The 21,557-nt window shown below is 43.0% G+C and overlaps 1 protein-coding gene across 1 annotated transcript in view; it reads left to right on the top strand.

Moving 5' to 3' along the window:
- The first annotated feature begins 6,149 nt into the window (after positions 1-6,149).
- The window catches only part of TLE4 (TLE family member 4, transcriptional corepressor), a 186,572-nt gene continuing 171,164 nt past the window's right edge, over positions 6,150-21,557 (top strand). The window contains exons 1-2 of the mRNA XM_045288460.1: positions 6,150-6,230; positions 18,137-18,205. Coding sequence (XP_045144395.1) covers positions 6,150-6,230; positions 18,137-18,205 — 150 coding nt within the window. The remainder of the gene's footprint in view (positions 6,231-18,136; positions 18,206-21,557) is intronic.

A 21,557-nucleotide genomic window follows, 5' to 3' on the forward strand; every position in this document is an offset into this window, starting at 1 on the left:
CCTTCCTTCCTTCCTTCCTTCCTTCCTTCCTTCCTTCCTTCCTTCCTTCCTTCCTTCCCGGCTTCTGTTCTTCCTTCTCTCCTAATTGTTTGGGACTTGGCCCTGGGCAATGGCTGCCCCTTGACCTCGAATGGCTGAGCAGTCTCAGGTGTGGTTTCGCACCAGTGATATTGCTTTCTTCATAGACTCATCTCGTTTGGCTGAAAACTGCAACTCGGCCGGAGTTCAGTTCCAGCCCCCAAGGGTGACCAGGGACCACAGCCCCCGTGGTTCACCAGTCTCCTTCCTACCAGCAACCCTGTGTCTCGTGGCTCTCAGCTGCCCCTTGCTCTCCCACTCTACCGGGCACCCTCCGATGTGACTCCTTTCTGATCATCCTCACATGGACTTGTTCGGTCGCATTTTTTTCGCCAACGCCTCATTGATTCTCCTATTTTCGGTTGTGACGTGTTAATCATGTGTCATTTAAAATGCAATTTTAGGAAAGCTAGGAGGCAGGGTAGTACAAGTGGTTTGCCTAAAGAGGGGACCTGGTGACATGGTGGGTTATGAAGTAGGTCAACAGTCACAAATCACCCGGTGCTCCGTGGGGGAGACAGAGGAGCCTGAGCACTCTGGTAAAGATTTAAAGCCTCGAAAGGTAGTTCTACCCTGTTGTGTAGGGTCACTGTGAGTCAGAATGGACCTGATGGCAGTGAGTTTTTAATTTATTAACTTAAAGGTTGGAAGTTCAAACCCACTCAGTGGCTTTGGTCAAAGAGAAGCTCTGGTGATGTTGCTTTTCATCAACATTACAGCCGAGAAAACACTGTGGGCTGGCCTACTTTCATCACGTTGGCTCTGTAAACATGGTATTTCCTTAAACATCCACCCGGAAGTGTGCGTTCTGTACCATCACCCGGGACCCAATTGTCTGTGTGGAGACAGCACAAGATCTCTACTAAGCCTGACTTCAATGTCGACTCGATAGATCTGACTTTGTTCCGTTTGGTTTTCAGGAGTGTATTTAAGTGAATGTCCCTGAAACTGACTTCATACATATTTTGTTTGGAAAGTGATGGCGAATTAACAAGCGTTTGTTGACTAACGCTTATGGTCCAAAAAATGAATTAAAAGATTTAGTTAAAAATTAGGGCATGCATCAGGGAGATAACTCACTGTGGGGGAATACTGCCTCCCCCCCATCCCTTCCAACCCCTCCTCCGCCAGCCCCGTCCCACCCCTGCTACTTTGGTAATAACTGTTCGTGGCTTTCTCTAGCCACAAGTATGACCCAAGAGTTCTTCTGCAGTGTTGCCACTGCTTGCAATAACCCTGGTGTCTTACTCTGAGCAGCGGTTTCCCCTGGCAGGTTAATGAAATGCAATGCACAAAAAGGGCCAGTGAAACTGTTTGTTACAGTCTACTTACTAAAGCGATGGCTACAATCCTCCAGCGCTGAAGTCAGTGAGAAGGCATCATCCCCACGCAATCCAAGGAAAATGTAAGCTGATACAGCACAAAGATGCTTTGTTTAAGAACGGCAGAAATTTCCAGCAACTATCTGAGGGGGGTGAGGGGGATAAAAAGAAGAACGAAAGCAGGATGGGAGGGAATGTAATCCAATAACAAACCAAACCAAAACTAAAAGAGCATCTTTATAAACCAAGCACAAGGACACTTTGTTTTTAAGTGCACACAATGAATTTTAAGGATCTTTGTTCAGAAGGGAAATAAAGTATTATGAAGGACTGACACATTTGATGGATGGATGGTTTCTGAGAAACCACATTATCAATTATTTTTCCTTGTTTGGCTCTAGTCCAGTAATTTTTATTTGAACAAGCCACATGCGAGCATGGTTTTGATTGCAGGAAGTGACTGGCGGTTCTTAAAGGATACTGTTTCACGGATGGGCTTATCTCTTCCTCCCCTCCCCTTTCTGATGGGGCTCTGATATGAAAGGCACAGCTTCAGTTGGTATAAACAGAGTCAGGGATTGTTGGATAGACACACCCGTGTTTTGCCTTCAGCCTTCTCTGGTACAATCTAGACAACATATTCAGCAGGGCTTTGGGAAAACAAACACTTGAATTCAGCTCATTTCGGTCCTCAGCTTTGGTAGGGAGTTTTGATTTGCCAACATTGATGTCTCTCACGCAGCTAAGTTTGTTAGCAAAAACAAATAAGAAAAATGGAACTTTTAAATTTAAACAAAAAACAACAAAAAGGAAACCGAAAAAAAAACTCCCCCGGAAAAGTAAACAAAAAAATGTGTGAAGAATTTTCTTAAACACTACAGTGCTTTGTTAAAGCTTCACTTATTGTTCATCTTATCAAACCAGGGCATTAGAACGCTGGTTATTGTTCCCAACAGAAGAAGTATCACTAATTAGGTTATAATAGCAGGACTATCTATTTTCCTCAATAAAAAAAGATGCGATGGTAGGAAATTATCTATGGACTAACTGCTGATATACTTATAAAGGTTTTTATGTATGTGCTGTGTATATGTGTGTGTATCCACTGTTTCAGATAACTTCATTTAGGAGCAAATTTATGTATGCTGTTTTGCCTGAAATTGAAAATATTTCTAAATTCCCAGGGCAGCATGTTAACAGCAGGCTTCCAATAGTTCCTAACTATGCTTTCCAGGTCTTAAGTTTAACATGATTTTAGTGATTAGGCCTCTGCTGAGAATTAAAATAATTTTTTTAAAGATTCATTTAGAAAATGGGTCATTTGATTATATATCAGAACATGAAATTAATTTGAATGAATTAGAATTTTATCTTGTTCCATGGAAGATATGTAAATGTAGCGACCATTTGTTGATTCACTGGTTTGTATAAATTTTTTTCTAAAAACATTCTTTTTACAAAGAGATACACAAACTGTATTACTAAACATAACATAATTCCTAAAAGGAATCCCTGGGTGGCACAGAGGATTAAATGTTTGGCTATAACTGAGAAGTTGGAGGTTCAAATCTACCTAAAAGCATCTTGAAGAAAGGGCTGGAAATCCACTTCTGAAAGATCACAGTCATTGAAATCCTTGTGATGCAGAGTTCCCCTGGGACACAGACAGGTCTGCCATAAACTAGAATCAACTTGAATGCAACTGGTTTGGTTTTACTTTTATTCCATGAAAACAAAATAAAGATTATAAGAAAAGGAAGATTTGGGAAGTGCAAAACACCTCCCGGAAAAAAACAATCCTGGGTTTGGTCTTACACTGCAACCTCTCTGGGAGTCCTTGGCTTCTCTTTAAATGAAGATGGGAATGTGGAAAAGGCATTGAATGAAACGATTTGTATGAGAGCAGTTGTCACACAAAAGAAGCAATAGCTACTAATGGTGGTGGGTAAAGCCTCCCTGTGGAATGAGCTTACGTAGTTCCTAGGGCATAACCTGGAATAGTAAGGTGTAATAGATTTACGTTTAGCTTGCATGGGCCAAGATCCTCCCATGGTGTGGTCTCATGCAGAGTGGTGCAAAGATCCATGGTAGGGTCTTCTGGGAAGCAACCAGGCAGTTGTGGGAAGAAGAGGGCAGAATATCATTTCCTTAATCTAGTCATAGTTTTGATACTATTGAGGGAGGTTTCATTCAAGTTGTGACCTGCTCTTAGGATAGACTGACACTGTGTGGAAGGTGGCTCACTTCTGCTGGATTTGGATCTGGTTTATGGACCACCTGTTATACTGCCTACTGATCTCAGGAACTATCCGCTCTGCATTCACCAGCCTGTGGTCTTCCTGCTTCATCTCCCTGCTTCCTGTTGTCAGCCTGCATCAGGAGAAGCCTCCAGTTCACATCTGACCCATGGACTTGAACCAGATTGGACATACCCCATTCTACAACTGTGTGAGCCATCTCATTATACAAATCTTTCTATATCTACATACAAATATAAGCAGCTCTGGCTTTGCGTCTCTTGAAAATCCAGCCTAACACATGAGACAAAGTTCATGAAAGAGACTTTCCAGCACCCTAGGTATTCATGGCTAAAGAGTAAAAAATCCAAAAACCTACACTCATTTTTATCACTACATCTCCAGTTGAATTGACAAATGAATACTGTATTTAGCAATTCTTTCTCCCTAAGGCATGGATTTTGTATATATCTGGTATTAATAATTAGTAAAACTCCAGTTATTTATGCAGTAGCTTTATAGATATCAAAAATTTAATTAAACTTACTTTGATGCAACTTTGATTGTAAGTTTTCCTAAGCATTGTATAAATAATTCAAATATGTATGTGACTAACATACTTCATTCAATAAATATCTAAAGTTCTCTCAACTTTTCAAAAGTTGAGAGTTTATTTAATATGACTGTCTATATTGGGCAATTGTCAACATTCTGTTCTATAAAAAATCCAGTGCCATTGAGCCGATTCCAACTCACAGTGACCCTGTATAGGATTTTTAAGGCTTTACGAGAGTATATAGTCTCATCTTTCCTCCACAGGTTGGCTGGTAGGTTTGAATTGTTAAGCTTGGGATTATCAGCCTAATGATTACAGAATAGTATCCCTTTAGGCAGTATAATTGCTACTGTGTTAATATTTTTTTACCTTACAGTAGATTTCTGAAGCTAATTTTTGTAATATGATTCAAGTGTACTGTTCTGGAGCTAGTTGCTAGAGAACAATGACTGCTATATTGCTCAATGTGGTTTAAAAAATGTTTCTAAATACAATTTAGAATAAATATTTTTAAGATTTTTATTTTCAATCACTGAGTAAAACATGTATGCATAACATGAAAGTAAACAGTTTTCTCCCCGGGATTGTTTATCCTGCCTATCTTATATAGATAGACATATTAAAATAAATAAAAGAAAAAAACTGTTAACACACTATTTCTTTTCAAAAAAGTATAAGTGCCAAATGTATAACGCTTCTAAAATAACAAAAGAGTATATGCTATTGTTTAAGTCCTTGATAAATATAATTTCCTGGATGTTAGGAGATTATTCCCAGTTTAGATTTCCTTTTAAAGGCCTTAATTTCTCTTCAAAACAAGTCCATAAGAGTCAAAGTATGACGTTGAGTATTTCCCACCTGAGTTTGAAACCATCTCAAGAAATGATAAGAGAACAAACACATTGTGGGCTAGTATCAAGTATACCATATAAAAGGAAAGCAAAGGTCATCTTTTTAAAAAGAAAGCAAAAAGACCGGAAGAGGTTCTGAAACTTATTCTTGAATATAGACTAGCTAAGGTGAATGGTAGTAGTTATGAAGTAAAAGAGCTAGACAACAACAACAAAGGGCTAAACAGATAATTTCAAAGTATAGCGAGAGAAAAGTAAACATTATAATGAAAGTCAAAAGAGCTTGAGTAAGAAAACCAAAAGAAGAACACACTCAGTATTTCTCAAGGTAAAAGAATGGAAGAAAAATCTCAATCCTCGAGTTGTAATATTGAGGGAGTCTGTGAGAAAAATACTGGATGATGTGGGGAAAAGCAAATGAATATGGAAAACATAGAGTCACTGTACTTAAAACCTGGTCAAGGTTTAGCTACATCAGACAGTAAGTAGTATGCTATCAAAGGAAAAGGTCCACACGGTAATCTGGTGAAAAGTCAGTTGGAATGCTTCAACAAATCCCGTGCTGAAGACGGTCCCTCATCCGCCCCCACCCCCACCCCCATGGGAAGACAGCTGGCCAACCAACTGAAAGAGATCCGTAGTTGTGCCCATCCCAAAGAAAGGCAACCCCACAGACGGTGGACATTCTACAACAATATCACTACTATCACATGCAAAATTTTTGCTGACAGTAATGACAAAACCGTTGCAGGAGAATACCAACAGGGGATTTCAAGAAATTCAAGCTCGAGGCATTGCTGATGGCAGAGGGATCTGACGGAAAGCAGAGGATAGCAGGCAGATATTTTCTTCTGTTTCATTGGCTGTGCAAAGGCATTCGATTGCCTGTACCATGACAACTGTAAACAACGATGCTGACCATGTGATTCCGAGAACACGCAGAAGCTGCACAGAGACTAACAGGGAGTCCTTTACCCAGAACAAGCATACATTGAGCGGCTCATGCAATCTAGGTGCTGAGCAGTTGTTCTGAGAAGATGGGCTCTCGGAAGAACATGGCACCAGGAGGTGAAGAGGCTCGTTAACAATTTGTAACACGGCAATCATGCAACCTCACTTGCTGCAAGAGAAGAAGACTTTAACGCACTTAACTTTGGAGACCAAAGAACACATCCTCCAGTATGGCGTACACTTCAACATGAAGAACACAAAGTCCTCTCACCTCAACCAACAGACACTATCGGGGTCAATGGAGAAAAGAAGGGAGCTGTAAACGCTTTCATTTTACTTGGATCCACAATCAGCACCGATGGAAACAGAAGTCAAGAAATCAAAGGACATAGTGCATCGAACAAATCTGCTGCAAAAGACCTCTTTAAATTATTGAAAAGCAAAGATGTCACTTTGAAGACTAAGGTACACAAGTCATGGTCTTCCCAGTTTACAGGCATGTAAAAACTGGGACAATGATTAAGAATGGATGTCTCAGAATCATGGTGTTGGTGAAGAATGTTGAATGCAGTCAAACCTGTTGTCAAACCCAATTCATTCCAAATTCTTGTTCAAACACAGAAAAGTTTGAGAACTGAACATATTTTTCCCATAAGAAATAAGGAAAACACAAAAAATTGGCTTTTAGACTCCAAAATTACACATATAAATTCATTTTTCTGGGCCTTTAAATCACTATGGAGGCTTTTAGCCCTCTCGCATAGCCTGTCTCAGATGCCCTACGGCCCTTGAGTTGTTTCTGATGTATCCTAATTAACAGTCACCTTCAACCTCTTGAATGGTCTGGGTTCTTTGTTACATGGTTAACGATTGCACACCTTTTGCTACATTAGCTACTTTAATCACATTTCCCCACCCCAAATTTGTTGGTAATGTCAATTTAGTCATGTTGTATTCAGCTGCCAAATCAGATAAGTGGAGACCGGATTCAAATTTCTCAGTAATTTCTTTCTTTAACTGTATTGTGGGTCTCACAGTTTTCCTTTTATGTTACCTGCTGGTATCACATAACTTTCTTTGGAGCCATGGTTATGATATTTTAAGCAAATAAAGCAAACAAAAAGGACAATGATGAACGTTTTGACGCACTAACACAAGCACTGTATGCTGTCTGAGGGAGAGCAGCACTTACACGGAAGCCTCAACCCTTTATGTCCCAGGCAAGTCTTGACTCATGACTCACTCTCTCCAGACATGCTTTCTCAAGTCCGATTTTGGGTTCAACTAGTGAGTAAAGTCATGAACACCAAGCAGATTTTTTTTTTAAATGTTGCTGTTTGAGCAGTGGAATGTTTGAGCTTGGAGACATTTGACAACCGAAGTATCACTGTGTATGAGAAACTGCTGGAAGAATGAATGTATCTGTCTTAGAAGGCCTAAAGCTAGAATGTTTCCTAGAAGGGAGGATGGCAAAATTTCAACTTGGACGGCTATTCAGAGGGACCGATCAATGGGAGGGCACCAGACTTGGTTAAGTAGAAAGAAGGTCAGCAAAAAGCAAAACCCTCAATGAGATGGACTGGCACAGTGGTGCCAACAACTGCCTCAAACATAGGACCCTAGGACCGAGCAGGGTTTCATGATGTTGCACATGAAACCTAGCAGCACTGCGAGCTAGAACTGACTCAATGGCAACAATTTGTCTTTAAATTCTAACTGGGTTAATGTGTTGGTTCGGATTCCAAGGTGAGAGTGGAAAGTGAGTGAACCATTATTATGTTTTTCTTTTTTAATTAATTTATGTTTTTAATCATTTTATTGGGGGCTCTTACAAATCTTATAACAATCCCTCATTGTATTAAGCACACTTGTACCGATGCTGTCATCACCATTTCCAAAACATTTTCGTTCTATTTGAGCCCTTGGTATCAGCATGTTTTTCTTTTTCATAGAGATGTTGTAAACAATTTTTTTTCATAGAGATACTGTAATACTTTATCAAGATATTATAAAAATCCATCAGATTCAGATATCTAAACCAGTGGTTCTCAACCTTCCTAATGCTGTGACCCTTTAATATAGTTCTTCATGTTGTGGTGACCCCCACCCCACCCCCCACAACCATAAAATTATTTTCGTTACTTCATAACTCTAATTTTGCTACTCTTATGAATCGGGCAATGCCTGTGAAAGGGTCATTCGACCCCCAAAGGGGTCACGACCCACAGGTTGAGAACCACTGATCTAAACTATAAAAATGCTAGAAGGTAGCAACTATACCTCCCCTCTACCTCCCCTACCAGTCCCAGGAGGATGTCTCCCTGGTGACAGAACTTTCTCAAGAACCCATCTCTCTTTCTGCCTCAAGCCTTCCAGGGCTCCCTCCTGCTCCCTGGGACGCTCAGCCCAGCCCCCTCGGATGAGCATCCTCCCTGTCCGGTATGCTCGGGTTTCAGTCCTGACTTCACGCAAAGGTAAGCTAGTTAGGCTCATCATCTATTCCTATGAAACGAGGGTCCAAGAGGGAAGGAAAGGTGCTACATTGCACCGCGGCTGGGCAAGTGCAGTACAGTGGCCGGTTTAAAGGGGTGAGGTGCTGCAGCGACCAAACCAAACCAAACCAAACAAACCCACTGTACTGGAGTAAATTCAGATGCATGACTGCCCACGTGCTACAAACAACAACTGCCTCAAAGGGTTTTAATCGCTGTAAATCTCTATGAACTCTAATCCACTTGAAGGCAACAGAATTTTAAATGTCTATGGAAGCAGATAGCCAGGCGTTTCTTTCATGTTGCTGCCTGTTGGGTTTGAATTGCCCACCTGGAGGCCAGTCATTAGGCTCAGTTTAAGCCATCCAGGGACTTTTGGCCAAGGGTGTGTGGGTGATGGTGGTGGTGGAGGAGGTGGAGGGTGAACATTCTCCTTCAAGTGGTTTGCACTCCTGAGTTGTTAATTCCCTCCATCACCCAACCCTCCAGTCAAAGTGTTTCATGGTGCACAGCTTGTGACAAGGGCACTTCAGTAGAGTAAGGGTGTTCTAAAGAGTAGCCTGGGTGGAACATGGGCAAGCCAGCAGGAGGCATACAGCAGTGGAGATCAAGCTTTCAACAGAAACAACACAGCCAGGAATGCTTGTGTGAAACAGAGATAACCCTCATCTCCGAATCCTTGGAGCTCCAGATATGGATGTTTGGGGTCATCCTTGTTTAAAGCTTGAAAAACAAGGCTTCTAGCAGGATGAACGATTTGGGGCCATCTGATTAGCTAGACCACCATGTATCTGTCAGTTTGTCAGCTTACATGGGAAGCCCTGTCACTGGTATTTTGGATCCCAGCAGAGTTACCCATGGTGAAGAGGTTTGTATGGCTCCTCCAGCCAAAGATAGACTAGGAAGAAAAGCCTAATGTTGTACTTTGAGCAGCTAATGGAAACCCTATGGATTACAATAGAATATTGTCTGGCAATGAGCTGAAGATGAGGCCCACAACCTGGAAGGCAGTCAAAGCACACACTGGCCCCACAATGGACTTCAGCACATCCTTGACCAGAAGGATGGCACAGGACAAGGCAACATTTCATTCTGTTGGACATGGGGTTGCCAGGATTCGGAGCTGAGTAGACAGCAACTAGTAATAGTTACCTGGCATATGAATTATTTTAACATCATTTCATATACTTTCTAAATGTATACATTTTAAGATACTGTTATTCGATTGTTGCATATTGCTATCCATATCATATAGATATGACATATAAGGGGTACCTCCCCCAAAAACCCAGATTAAAAAAAAAATCATTTTATTGGGGGCTTATACAACTCTTATTACAGTTCATACATCCATCCATTGTGTCCAGCACATTTGTACATTTGTTGCCATCATCATTCTCAAACATTTGCTTTCTGCTTGAGCCCTTAGTATCAGCTCATTTCCCCCCTCCCTCCCCACTCCCCTTTCCCTCAAAAACCCTTGATAATTTATAAATTATTATTATTTCATCATATCTTACACTGATGCCTCCCTTCACCCACTTTTCTGTTGTCCATCCCCCAGGGAGGAGGTTATATATAGAACCTTATAATCAGTTCCCCCTTTCTCCTCTACCTTCCCTCCACCCTCCTGGTATCAAAACAGATTTTTTTTCCTCCAAAGCTGTATTGAATTTTTTTTACACAAAACAACCTTCCTTGTCACCTTCAAAACCCTTTCCATTACACTTAATACATTTGTCAAACCTGCAATTCCATTCTTGGAAACATTTTTCAAACTCATCTGTTTGGATGCCTGACAGCACCTCCCCCGCTTTTTTGTTCACCTCTTCTCTGTTGTCAAATTGCTGTCCTTTCATGTCCCTCTCACTTGTGGAAACAAAAAGAAGTCTCACAGAGTGAGGTCAGGTCATTAAGGTACATGGGGCAAGAGAATATTGCCAAAAACTGGCATACTGAGATGCTGCATGAGCAGATGCATTGTCTTGGTGGCAAACCAAACCCCATCTGCCACAATCAGGCTTTTGTTGCACACTGTTTTCAATCTTTTCAGAACCTCTAAATAGAAGCTTAACAGTCCAACCCGATCCAATAAACTCCAAATGCACTATCTCCCTCACATCGCACTATCTCCCTCACATCAAAAAAACAAATGAGCATTGGTTTTGGGGGGTAATCCCTTCATGTAGATATCCATACCACTAGGCCAGTCACTTTTCTCTGAATTTGTTTTCAACATTTGAAAAACCAAAACTTCATTGTTACTGAGTTGACCCCTACAGGACATAGTCAGTCTACCCCTATGCGTCTCTGAGGTTGTAAATCTTTATGAGAACAGACTCATCTTTCACCCTTGGAAGGGTTTGAACTACTAACCACGAGGTTAGCAACTCATCGAGTAACTCACTGCACTACCCTACCAGGGCTCCTTTTTATTTGAAAGATGGTGCCAAGTATGACCTGCTCTATCTACCTACCAATGTGTTGTAAGGAAGGAAAAGGCATTTGAAAGCACTTTGTAAGGCACAAGTTGTTATGATTAATGTAAGGCAGCTAGTAGAGTGAAAATAAATGAAATCTAGATACTCATGCTGCATTTCCAATTGATTTGCTCACTAGCTGTATACTCTGGAACGGTGATGTGGCTCTTCTAAAACTCCGTTTCTTATAAAATGGGGATTATAATACCAGTCAGGCCTATCCCTCTGTACCTATACATACATAGTAATGTTATGATACATGACCACCACCATTGCGGTTGTGAGGTGCCATTGAGTCGGTTCTGACTCACAGCAACCCTATGAACAACAGAACGGAACACTGCCTGGTCCTGCACACTTCTTACAGCCATGCTCAGCAGCCACGGACGAGCTGCTGGTGAGTCCGTTTTGATTTGTGGTAATTCCATGTGCCCTAAGAAGGGGTTTTAATGGCTGATTTTTGCCAAAGGAGATCACCAGACCTTTGTCCTGAGGTACTTCTGGGTAGACTCAAACTTCCAACCTCTTGGTTAGCCGCTTCTTTGGCACCATGCAAACACTTGTGGCCCATATTGAAAAATAAGGTCCCAAATATAAGTTTCTCTTGTGGACATATTTAATCAAATACCGATGATAAAAGTATTTAAATGGTTTCTTTCTATAAAATCAAGCAGGTACTGGAGGTGAATGTGGTGGGATGTGGAGGGGGTGTGGAGATCTCCATGAATGAAAATTCATCAGAATCTGTAGCATTTTCTAAAAATAGCAGTACACCAGACTAGGTATTACCCAGAGAATGATAGCTCATTCATACTATTTGATAAGCATTTCTATTAAAGGAAGTCATGTGACTTAGTTGAATTGTTCCAGCCTACAGAACATTGAGAAGTCCTGAATTGAATTATAGCCCACATCCTAGTGTTAAGATCAAGGACTCCTAGTTTCAACCACTTTGGTAGACAACTAACTAATCAGTTCTCAACAAACGTGTCTACAGCCACTCCCTGCACCACCCTCCCATCAATAATATTGATTCCACAAATTCATTTATTTGGTAAGTATTCAAAAGAGGAAAAGAAAATGTGATCAAGCTTAACTGATGATCCTGAACCAAAATTCATTCTATATTACCAAGTCAAATGCTAACATGTATATTAAAAAAGTGTACTTAGATGTGTCTGGATGACACACTTGGGGAAGAAAAAGGTTAAAAGGGATGAATTGAAGTTAACCAGCTGAGGATAGACTTTGGATTGGGCCTGCAGTTCTAAGGGAAATAGTACTGGATTTGAATGAATTCTTTTCTCATACAACGCAGTATAGTATTTAGTTTGCCTACATCTACCCTGTTCCCACGCCACCCATTTCAGAAAATAAATGCAGGGTTTTTCTCTCGTAATATCTGCCCTGCAGGCTGCTGTGATAGGTAGCAAGAGTGGGAGGCTGTGTGTAGGCCTGGCAAGTGGTGTTGAATGGGTGTGAACCTTGCTGTTAATTGAAAGGAAGAGGACCAGTGTCTGCTTACAGCCCTGTGCATCTCTTCTGAACTGTGTTTATCAAGACTTCAGAGCCTCCACGGCTGGGAACGGAGAGAGGGAGGGAGGGCATTTTGCTTCCTGCAACCACGGGCGCCTTCGGCACCAGCCTTTGCCCAGTGGCAGCTGCAATAGTCAGCTCCCTGATTCACCGCCCACCTCCATTTTAGCCATAAAACATCTGCTTGAAAACGAGTAAACCAAGCAGGTGAATTGGGTGGCGCTTAAGTTACTGGCTTGACTTAAAAGCTCACATGTGGGGCTCTCCTTTATGCGGATAGACAATGAGGAGGTGGGAGACAGTTCTATCCTTTCTTCAGTACTTCCAAGTTATAGCCCCTTGGGCAAATAACTCCTTTCTGAGGCTCAGATGATTAATCTTTAAAGGGGGAGGAGGATAATAATACCTTGTTTGTTTAAAGGCATGACAATGAGACAGAAAAAAAAATCTTTTAAAGTCCCCTCCTAGATTTAAGGAAAGTAAAAGTAATGTGAGCTTTTCATGAGAAAGAGGGTCATTTTTAATCCTCTGTTTCTTAGGTGTGGAGCCCTGGTAGTGTAGGGATTATGCATTGGGCTGCTAACCGCCTCGTCAGCAGATTGAAACTACTAGCCGCTCTGCAGAAGAAAGACAAGGCTTTCTACTCCCATAAAAATTTACAGTTGGGAAACTCATAGGGACAGTTTGATCCTATTTTATAGGGCTGTTATGAGTCTAAATCAACTCAATGGCAATAAGTTTGGCTTTTTGGTTTTTATTTCTTTGGTATGGTTTGCTTTATCAGCTTAGAGTATAAAGACATTTGCAGATCTTTTAAAGCACTTGACAAGACTAACAAGACATCTAGGATTTTCTAAGACCCCAGAACTATTTTTTTTAAACATTTTATTAGGGGCTCATACAACTCTTATCACAATCCATACACACATCAATTGTGTAAAGCGCATTTGTACTTCATTCTCAAAACATTTTCTCTCCACTTAAACCCCCAGCATTAGGTCCTCATTTTTCCCCTCCCTCCTCCTCCCCCTCCCTCATGAGCCCTTGATAGTTTATAAATTGTTATTTTGTCATATCTTACCCTGTCCGACATCTCCCCTCATCCCCTTTTCTGTTGTCCGTCCCCCAGGGAGGAGGTCACATGTAGTCCCTTCTAATCGGTTCCCTCCTTCCTATCCACTCTCCCTCCACCCTCCCTGAAGACCCCAGAACTATTACTGACCTAAGTGTCATTGTTAAAATAGGGGTGTTATACAGACCATTAAGGGGCCCTAGTGGTGTACTGCATTTTGTGATGGTCTGTTTAGCACAAGGTTGGCAGTTCAAGCCCATCAAGCACTCCATGGGAGAAAGATGAGGTTTTTTACTCTTGCAAAACCTGACAGCCTCAGAAACTCACAGGGCAGTTCTACCCGCCCCATCCTATAGGGTCTCTAGGAATCGGAACTAACTCGGTAGCAGTGAGTGATACAGAGCTTTGTCATTCTCATGTACTCAGCCATTTACCCCACAGTACTTCATTAGTGTCCAGGTGACTGAGCCCAAAGGGGATTTCCATTGCCAATTAAGAGATCTTTCAGAATGAGAAAAGAAAGAAAACAAAAACAAAGCTTCCTGTCTCAGTTATCCAGAGACTGATGTTGAACCCAAGCTGCCAGTCCATCCTCCTGTTGACTTCATGAAGATACTGGATCTATGTCTCTGCTGCACTGCCCTCTGTCCACCATTCCTGCCCCTCAGCTCCTGGTGCTCCTTTCAGCAGTTAGAGACTCTCCCGAGGTTCAAGTGCTAATAGCATCTCACAAAGATGACATTTTCCTCAGAAGCTTCCTTAGACGCTATGCAAAATTGTTAACCCCACTTCCATGCCAAGCTCTCCTCTCCTCCAAAAATAGGCCATACGTTCCTACTTGCCTTTGTATCTATGACAAAGAGGGCTTGGCTATCTCTTCCACTGCATATAAAGGCAGCCCACAAAGTTAAAGATGGGTCTCATTGTACAAGTTCAGAAACTTAGCACTCTGACACTGATTTGCTAAATCTTTTTAAAGAAGAAACACACTATATTGTTATCTCCGTCTCATAATTGAAGGCTGGTGACAAGTCAGTGACTGACCAAGTCAATTGATCTAGAAATGGATTTGTGTGTCCTTGATTCGTTGTGACAATTTCTGTGCTAGTTGTCTATTCAAAGCAGAGTTGAATTTCTGAATTGCATAGGTGGGTTCTATTTATTAAATTCTATTCACCACTCATCAGTGGCACTGCCAAAGGATATGTATTGGGGAAAAGGTAGAAATCCAAGTGAAAAAACTGACCCTACTTCCATTGAATTGATTTTGACTCATAGTAATCCTACAGAACAGAGTAGAAATGCCCCATAGGGTTCTCAAGGCTATAAATCTTTATGATATCAGACTGACACATCTTTCTCCTGTGGAGTAGCTGGTAAATTCGAACTGCTGATCTTCAAGTTACCAACTAAGAATTGTAACCACTTTGTTTGTCAGAACTCCTTATGGTTGAGTTCTCCTTCACTGACATTTAGTTGCTTCTGACTCATAGTGACCCTATAGGACAGCATAGAACTGTCCTTGTGGGTTTCTAAGACTGTAACTCTATAGGAGAAAGTTTCATCTTTCTCCTGTGGTTTAGAACTTCTGACCCTGAGGTTACCAGCCAAACATGTAACTGACTCTGCCACTATAGCTCCTTCAGGTAGGGCTAGCACTTTCATAATTTTTATTAGCTTCCAGAGTAAATTAAATAGATATTATTTAAATGGAAAAGACACTTATTCAACCTTAGCTCAAGTGTGAATAAGAGCCCTTTTTGTTCACTTTGTTATTTGCAATGATCTTGTTTCTGCTTAGGAGCCCTGGTGGTGTAGTGGGTCAATGTTGGGAAACTAACTGCGAGATCAGCAGTTCTAAACCACCAGCCACTCTGAGGGCGGTGGGGGGTGGTGGGGTGTATGGCTTTCTACTCCCACAAAAAGTTACAGCCTCAGAAACTTACAGGGGGCAGTTCTACTCTGCCCTATAGGGTTGCTATGAGTTTGCTTTGAGTTGATGGCAGTGAATTTGAGTTTGAAACCTTCTAAGAAACTCACAGGGGCAGTTCTACCCTATAGGGCCCTATATGATTGATACAAGTAGGAAATGACTTGATGGCAGTGAGTTTGTGTGTGTGTCTGTGTGTGTGTGTCTGCTTAGGGGCCCTGGTGATGCAGAGGATTACATGTTATGCTGCTAACCACAAGGATCGAAGTTCAAACCCACCAGTGACTTCAAGGAAGGAAGATGAGCCTTTCTATTCCCATAACAATTTATAGCCTTAGAAACCTGAAGAAGTAGTTTTACTTTGTCCTATAGGGTTCTCATGAGCCAGAATTGACTCAATGGCAGTGAGGTGTGTGTGTGTGTGTGTTTGCTTACAACATGTATCACCACTGCCCCTGCCCCCAGTTTTCCATTATACTCAAAATAGAAAACAAAAGCCTCATTGGGTGTTATTTAATCTTACACCCCCTCGCACATAACTTGTAAACCATCCTTGTATTTACTGGTAATTCTCTAGGGAGGGCCTTTGCATCCACCTGACATTTGCTTTTCAGTGATTTTTGCCATGCTGGAGTTTTCTTGGCCTTCAAACCTCTCTTAACCATTGACTCCTTCAAGAACCTTCCATGACCACTTATCTGCACTAGTTCTACCACTCTCATCACTCCTAACTGAAACCAAACCAAACCTGTTGCCACTGATTCCAACTCATAGCAACCTCATAGGTTATCGACTAGAACAATTCCATAGGGTTTTGTTGCCTATGGTCTTTATAGAAGCAGGTCATTAGGCCTCTATGTCATGGTGCCACTGGGTAGGTCCACATGACCAACCCAGTAGTAGTTTAGTGTAAACCACTTACACTATGCTTGGACCTGTTACTACTTCCCTTACCCGTCTCCATAGTACACTGTAACTAGTTTACCTGTTTTTCTGCAGTAGAATGTAAGTACTAAGTAGGAAGAGACTTGTATCTACTGAACCAGTCTGGGCCCAAACAGGAGCAAAATCATGTAGTTATTTGAACAATGAAAGTTTCATATAAAGAATTATTGACCATAATAGAGAATTGATATCCTGAGGGATTGACTAGCAAAGAGTGAAGAGACCTCCGAATAATACAGAAACAGCAAATATAACTCAGCAGCCACGCTCCTAGGGCTAAGATGCCCAAGCAAGATTCTTCCTTGTTCCCTGACACATCCTAGGGTTGATGCAGGTTTGATTGGAGAGACAACAGCTGTGTCTCTTAGAATGGCAGAGATGATTCTCTCCTGCTGGGCAGGTGGACCTTGCTGGAAATCTGCCTTCTAGAACTTGCCAGGATCTATACTCTGAGACTTGCTGGAAATCCATCCTCTCATGTGTTTGGGAAATGGTTTGGAGAGATATCTCATAGAGGCACTCCACACAAAAGTGCCCAGAGTAGAGGGGTGTTACTATAGGAAGCTGCTGGGTGCTGCTGACTATACCCATGTGGTAGGAACATATTGCTGAAACACATGAGGACCTGAAGCAAAACCGTTTGCTGTGATTTCTCTCCAGTGCCCTCTACTGACAAATCTTCAGTGGCGCAGGCAAAGGGAATTATTTAAAGGGCCCAGATGTATTTTCACAGAACAGGCAAAAAGGTTGAATTTGGAGCTGGGAGGTAATAAATCAATAAATTACCTTTACTGCTAAATCCCCATGTTCTGACACATATTGGGTACTCAATAAATATTTGGTGAAAGAATCAATGATTAAGAACATAAAATTTCCATAAAAACAGTGTGCTTGTTTTACATTTGTCACACCAAAACTTCACCCCCATGCCCAGCTTCTAATAAGCTCCTTAAATATGAAAATTTTGGAGCCCATAGTGTGCAGTAGGGTTACGACAAGCACTCAGGTAACCCCACAGTTCATCTCAACAGCTTTTGAGAAGCTCAGAGAGCAGAAAGCAGAGGAGATAGATGTAGCCATTAGCCTAACCACTTTTCTGTGTTGGGATCAGGGCCAAGCATCTTTGTAAGATATCACTGAGATTATATAGATCTGCTACATAGTCAGGAGCACTGGTGACACAGTGGTTAAGTGCTTGGTGGCAAACTGAAAGGCTGGCAATTCATATTCACCAGCCACCCTGTGGGAAGATGATGGCAGTGTATGTTTGGGAAACCCTATGGGGAAGCTCTCCTCTGTCCTATAAGGTCACTATGAGTTGTAATTCAACTAGATGGTAATGGGTTATGGAACACACACCCCAAACATGAGACATATCCAAGTGCTGGCTTTTAAAACTGTACTTAATACAAAATAAAGAAACCTTCTGATTTCTCTAGTCACTCTTTTGCTAACACAAACTGTCAAGAGATTTTAGGAGAAAGGTCCCTGCAAGAAGCTAGTTGATATTTCCAAACAGAGCAAAGTTTCCCCTTTGTCCACTGACCCTGTCAATAGCTCTTCAGGTCCTATTATTAGAATTCCCATTTCCTGTCCTGGGAAATAACTGCACAGAATTTCAATAAATACAGCCCCAATGATGCAGAAGCTCTCTATGCTGACACAATATGGCATTCATTCTTTAAGGTCATCAACAAATATTTGCTGAGCACCAACTATGTATCGGACATCATCCTGGGCATTTGGAGTACAGCTGTGAGTACCACTCAGTCCCTATTCTTAATGGGACTTGCTAACATTCTGGCTAAAATTGGAGAATGTGGAACTTCACTACAGAGGCACTGTGGGGGACTTAACCAATTATTGAAAAGCTCCACTGGGAGCAAATAACCAGCCTTAGGAGAGAATGTTGCTGGTATTTTTAGAACAGACCCTGTTCTCCCTCATGTAAAAATTCCCTCATCTGAGCCTTCTAAGTCTGGATCCTTGCAAATGTTTCAGAACGGAACTATCCAGTAGGAATAATGTGAGCCACATGAATAATTTAAAATGTTCTACTACCCAGGTTAGGAGTCCTGGTAGTGGTTGGGCTGTTATCTGAAAGGTCTGCAGTTCAAAACTAGCAGCCACTCTGCAGGAGAAATAGGGTTTTTCTACTCTTGTAAACAGTTACAGTCTCAGAACTCACAGGGGGCAGTTCTACTCTGTCCCATAAGGTCACGATGAGTCGGCATGAACTCGATAGCAGTGAGTTTGGTTTTTCGGTTTGAGTATCTAGGTTAAAACACAAAGAGACCCTAATAAACAGATAATAAAATATTTTAACTCAACGTATTCAAACACTATCATTTCAATATGTAATTATTCAAAATTACTGAGCTGCTTCCATTTCTTTTTGTTCATTTACTCCTCCTATATAATAACTCCCGTATGCATCCTTAGAGAACATTGGATTGGGAATTGGCTACATTTCTATCGCTCAACAACAGCCAGATGCGGGTAGGAAGTGGGTGACAGAGGTTCAAAAATTGTTAGATTCTTCTGTTCACTAACTTTGAGGGTGAGAGAGAAAATGTTTGCTGAATGGAAACATGTTTGTGAGCTCTAGTTTGAGTTTTGGTAAATTGTGAGAATTAACTGAGGATCAACACAGCCTTCCCTGGCACCAACCTTCTAGTGCCCAGCCCAGAGGGAGGTTCAGGCGATGCGCTGGGATGTACGTGGAATCATTATTTCATCCACTGAGCAAAATGATCTTGCCAAGAAGAACATTTGTCCACTAATGCTGAACCAACAGTCCCATCTCAAGCTATAATAGGCAAAGGATGCTAAACATAAATGTCAAAATCCTAGAGCATTAAAATAGCCAACTTGCCACTAGGAGCTTTTCCTGATTCCCCCCCAATCTCCAAAGGTCAGAGACTCACTAGGTTAAGACTTGGAACCTGGGCGATCTTCCCCACAAACTGGGAAGCTACCCATAGTTGGATAGGAATGAATGGAAGGGCTGCCTATCTGGGGTTGCTCCCTGCAGGCCACCCTGTCTGCCCTACCTCCCAACATTTTTTGGTCAAGGCTGGGAGACTCTGGCCTCAGTCCCAGGGTCATCAACCTTCGGGCTCCTACCTCAAGGTGGCCGGCCCGCCATCTTTTGGGATCTGCTGTGCCCCACATGTCAGCGGGGCTGGCTACGCCAAAGAGAACCAGGGGCTGGGTGGTGGAGCTGCTGGGGAGGGAGAAAGGACTGTCTTATTCCCTTTAAACTTGGAGCTGGATTATCTCCGAGACACCAAGAGGGCATTTTCTTCCCAGGGCCCCGGGCAGCAACCCAGAAATGTGGTTTACAAGACAGAAAAACAATCTGAAGGTGGTGCGGGTGGACCCTAGGACAAAGTTTCTTTGGGCATCTTGCAGCCCCCGCTCCCGGAATTTCAGCCCTCCCAGAGGCTTCACCGAAGAGCCCCAGTGGTCCCTAGGCGGAGCATCTAGGGGGGCCTCCCTACGGAGTTGATCGCGGCAAAGCCACCCCGCTTCGGGGTTAAATGGCAATCACAGCTTCTCCTGCACGGCTCACAGGGGCGCTCCCCAGCGCCGGTCCCCGTCCCCCTCCCAGGCCGGCGTCTCACGGTTCCGTCTACGGCTCTAAACAAGGGCAGGGGCCCGAGTCCGCGTTCACACGGAAAATTATGCCGGCTCCAGCGGCGCGTAAAATTGATGTGAACCGAACGAAGTGGGATCAGCGTGATCCTCCCTCTCTTGTCTCAACAGGGGTTTCGGCGCGTTACACAAGGCCGAGCTTGTCTCTTTAAGGAGACATTGGACCCTAATTAGTACGCATTCCTGGCGCGGCCGCGGAGCGAGGGGCCCGGATTGTTTGTTGTGGGAGGGAGGGCGAGACTCGGAAGGAGCTCTGACCAGCCCTCTGCCTACCGCCCCCTTCGCCCCCTTTATTTGCGGCCACCACCGCCACAACCACCCAATTCTCAGGATGCAGCCCGGGCAGCAGCAACGCCGGCAGCCGCCGCCGCCGTCGCCGCTTCTCCCAACCCCACGTTACTTTGATTGACAGCTGAACAAATGTTTCCCTGGTTCGAACGCTCGCGCTAAGGAACGTCAGCCAAGTCGAAGCTCCGCCTTGGGCGGGCCGTCTGCGCCCCGCCTCTGCCAAGCCCATCTCGTTCTGTTCATTGGTTGAACCCGCAGGCGACGCCCGGCCCCCACGTGGGTTCCATCCCGGCCGGCTCCTCCTCCCCTCGCACGCCATTTGTCTGCAGTGAAATGATGGGCAGTAACACAGAACGGCGATTAATGTTTAGCCATCTCTGATTGGTTGCTGAAGACGCCTCCCGCGCCAAGGGTGGGTGGAGCGCTCGAAGAGCGCCCCAGAGCGGTCGCAAGGCCGGCCGGTGATTGTAGTCTATTTGGCGGAATCTTTAGCCTTGGTCGCTGGGGGCGGACTACATCACCCAAGATGCTTCGCGATTCCTCGCGGACGATTGTGAATATGTATCAGAATGTTAATGATTAGCTGCTGCTAAATTTGGTCAAAGAAGTCACCTACACAGAGCGTGTTGTTAGAGCTGTTCTGAGAGGGTGTTTGGGCTGTTGGCTGCTTTCTTCCCCCTCTGTCACACACTTGTATATTATTTTGAGGTGGTGTTCGCAGAGTTTGAAAGAGAATTAAAAAAAAGCCGCAAGCGTTTCACTCTCTTTTATTTTTATAATCCCCTTCAATTTGGGGTTTGACAAAAAAAAAAAAAAAAAGACAAGAAAACAGGAAGGAAGAAAAATAAGGAAATGAGATGTGGTAAAAGAAGCTAAAAGGTGCCTTTTAAAAGATCGTTGCTGTGAAGTGAAAAACATCTCCAGAGAAACTAAAAAGCATCGCCGAGACCTCTTCCGAACCAAAGGAGTTTGTGTTTGCTTTTAGGAAAGAAGAGAGATCATTCATTCGGAGGAATAACCACCAATTAAAAGACAAATAAAAGTTTGGAGTGGGGCGCAGAGCGAGCGAGCTAGCAAGCGGCGCTGCCGGCGGGCAGGCGGGCGCGAAGCTAGCACTTTTCCGGCCGAGCCGAGCGGCGCGGCGGCGGCTGCGGCTCGGGGC

Source organism: Echinops telfairi, unplaced genomic scaffold (genome assembly GCF_000313985.2).
Source record: "Echinops telfairi isolate 266 unplaced genomic scaffold, ASM31398v2 ScPeMD7_1;HRSCAF=3_1, whole genome shotgun sequence".
In the NCBI taxonomy this organism is placed as follows: domain Eukaryota; kingdom Metazoa; phylum Chordata; class Mammalia; order Afrosoricida; family Tenrecidae; genus Echinops; species Echinops telfairi.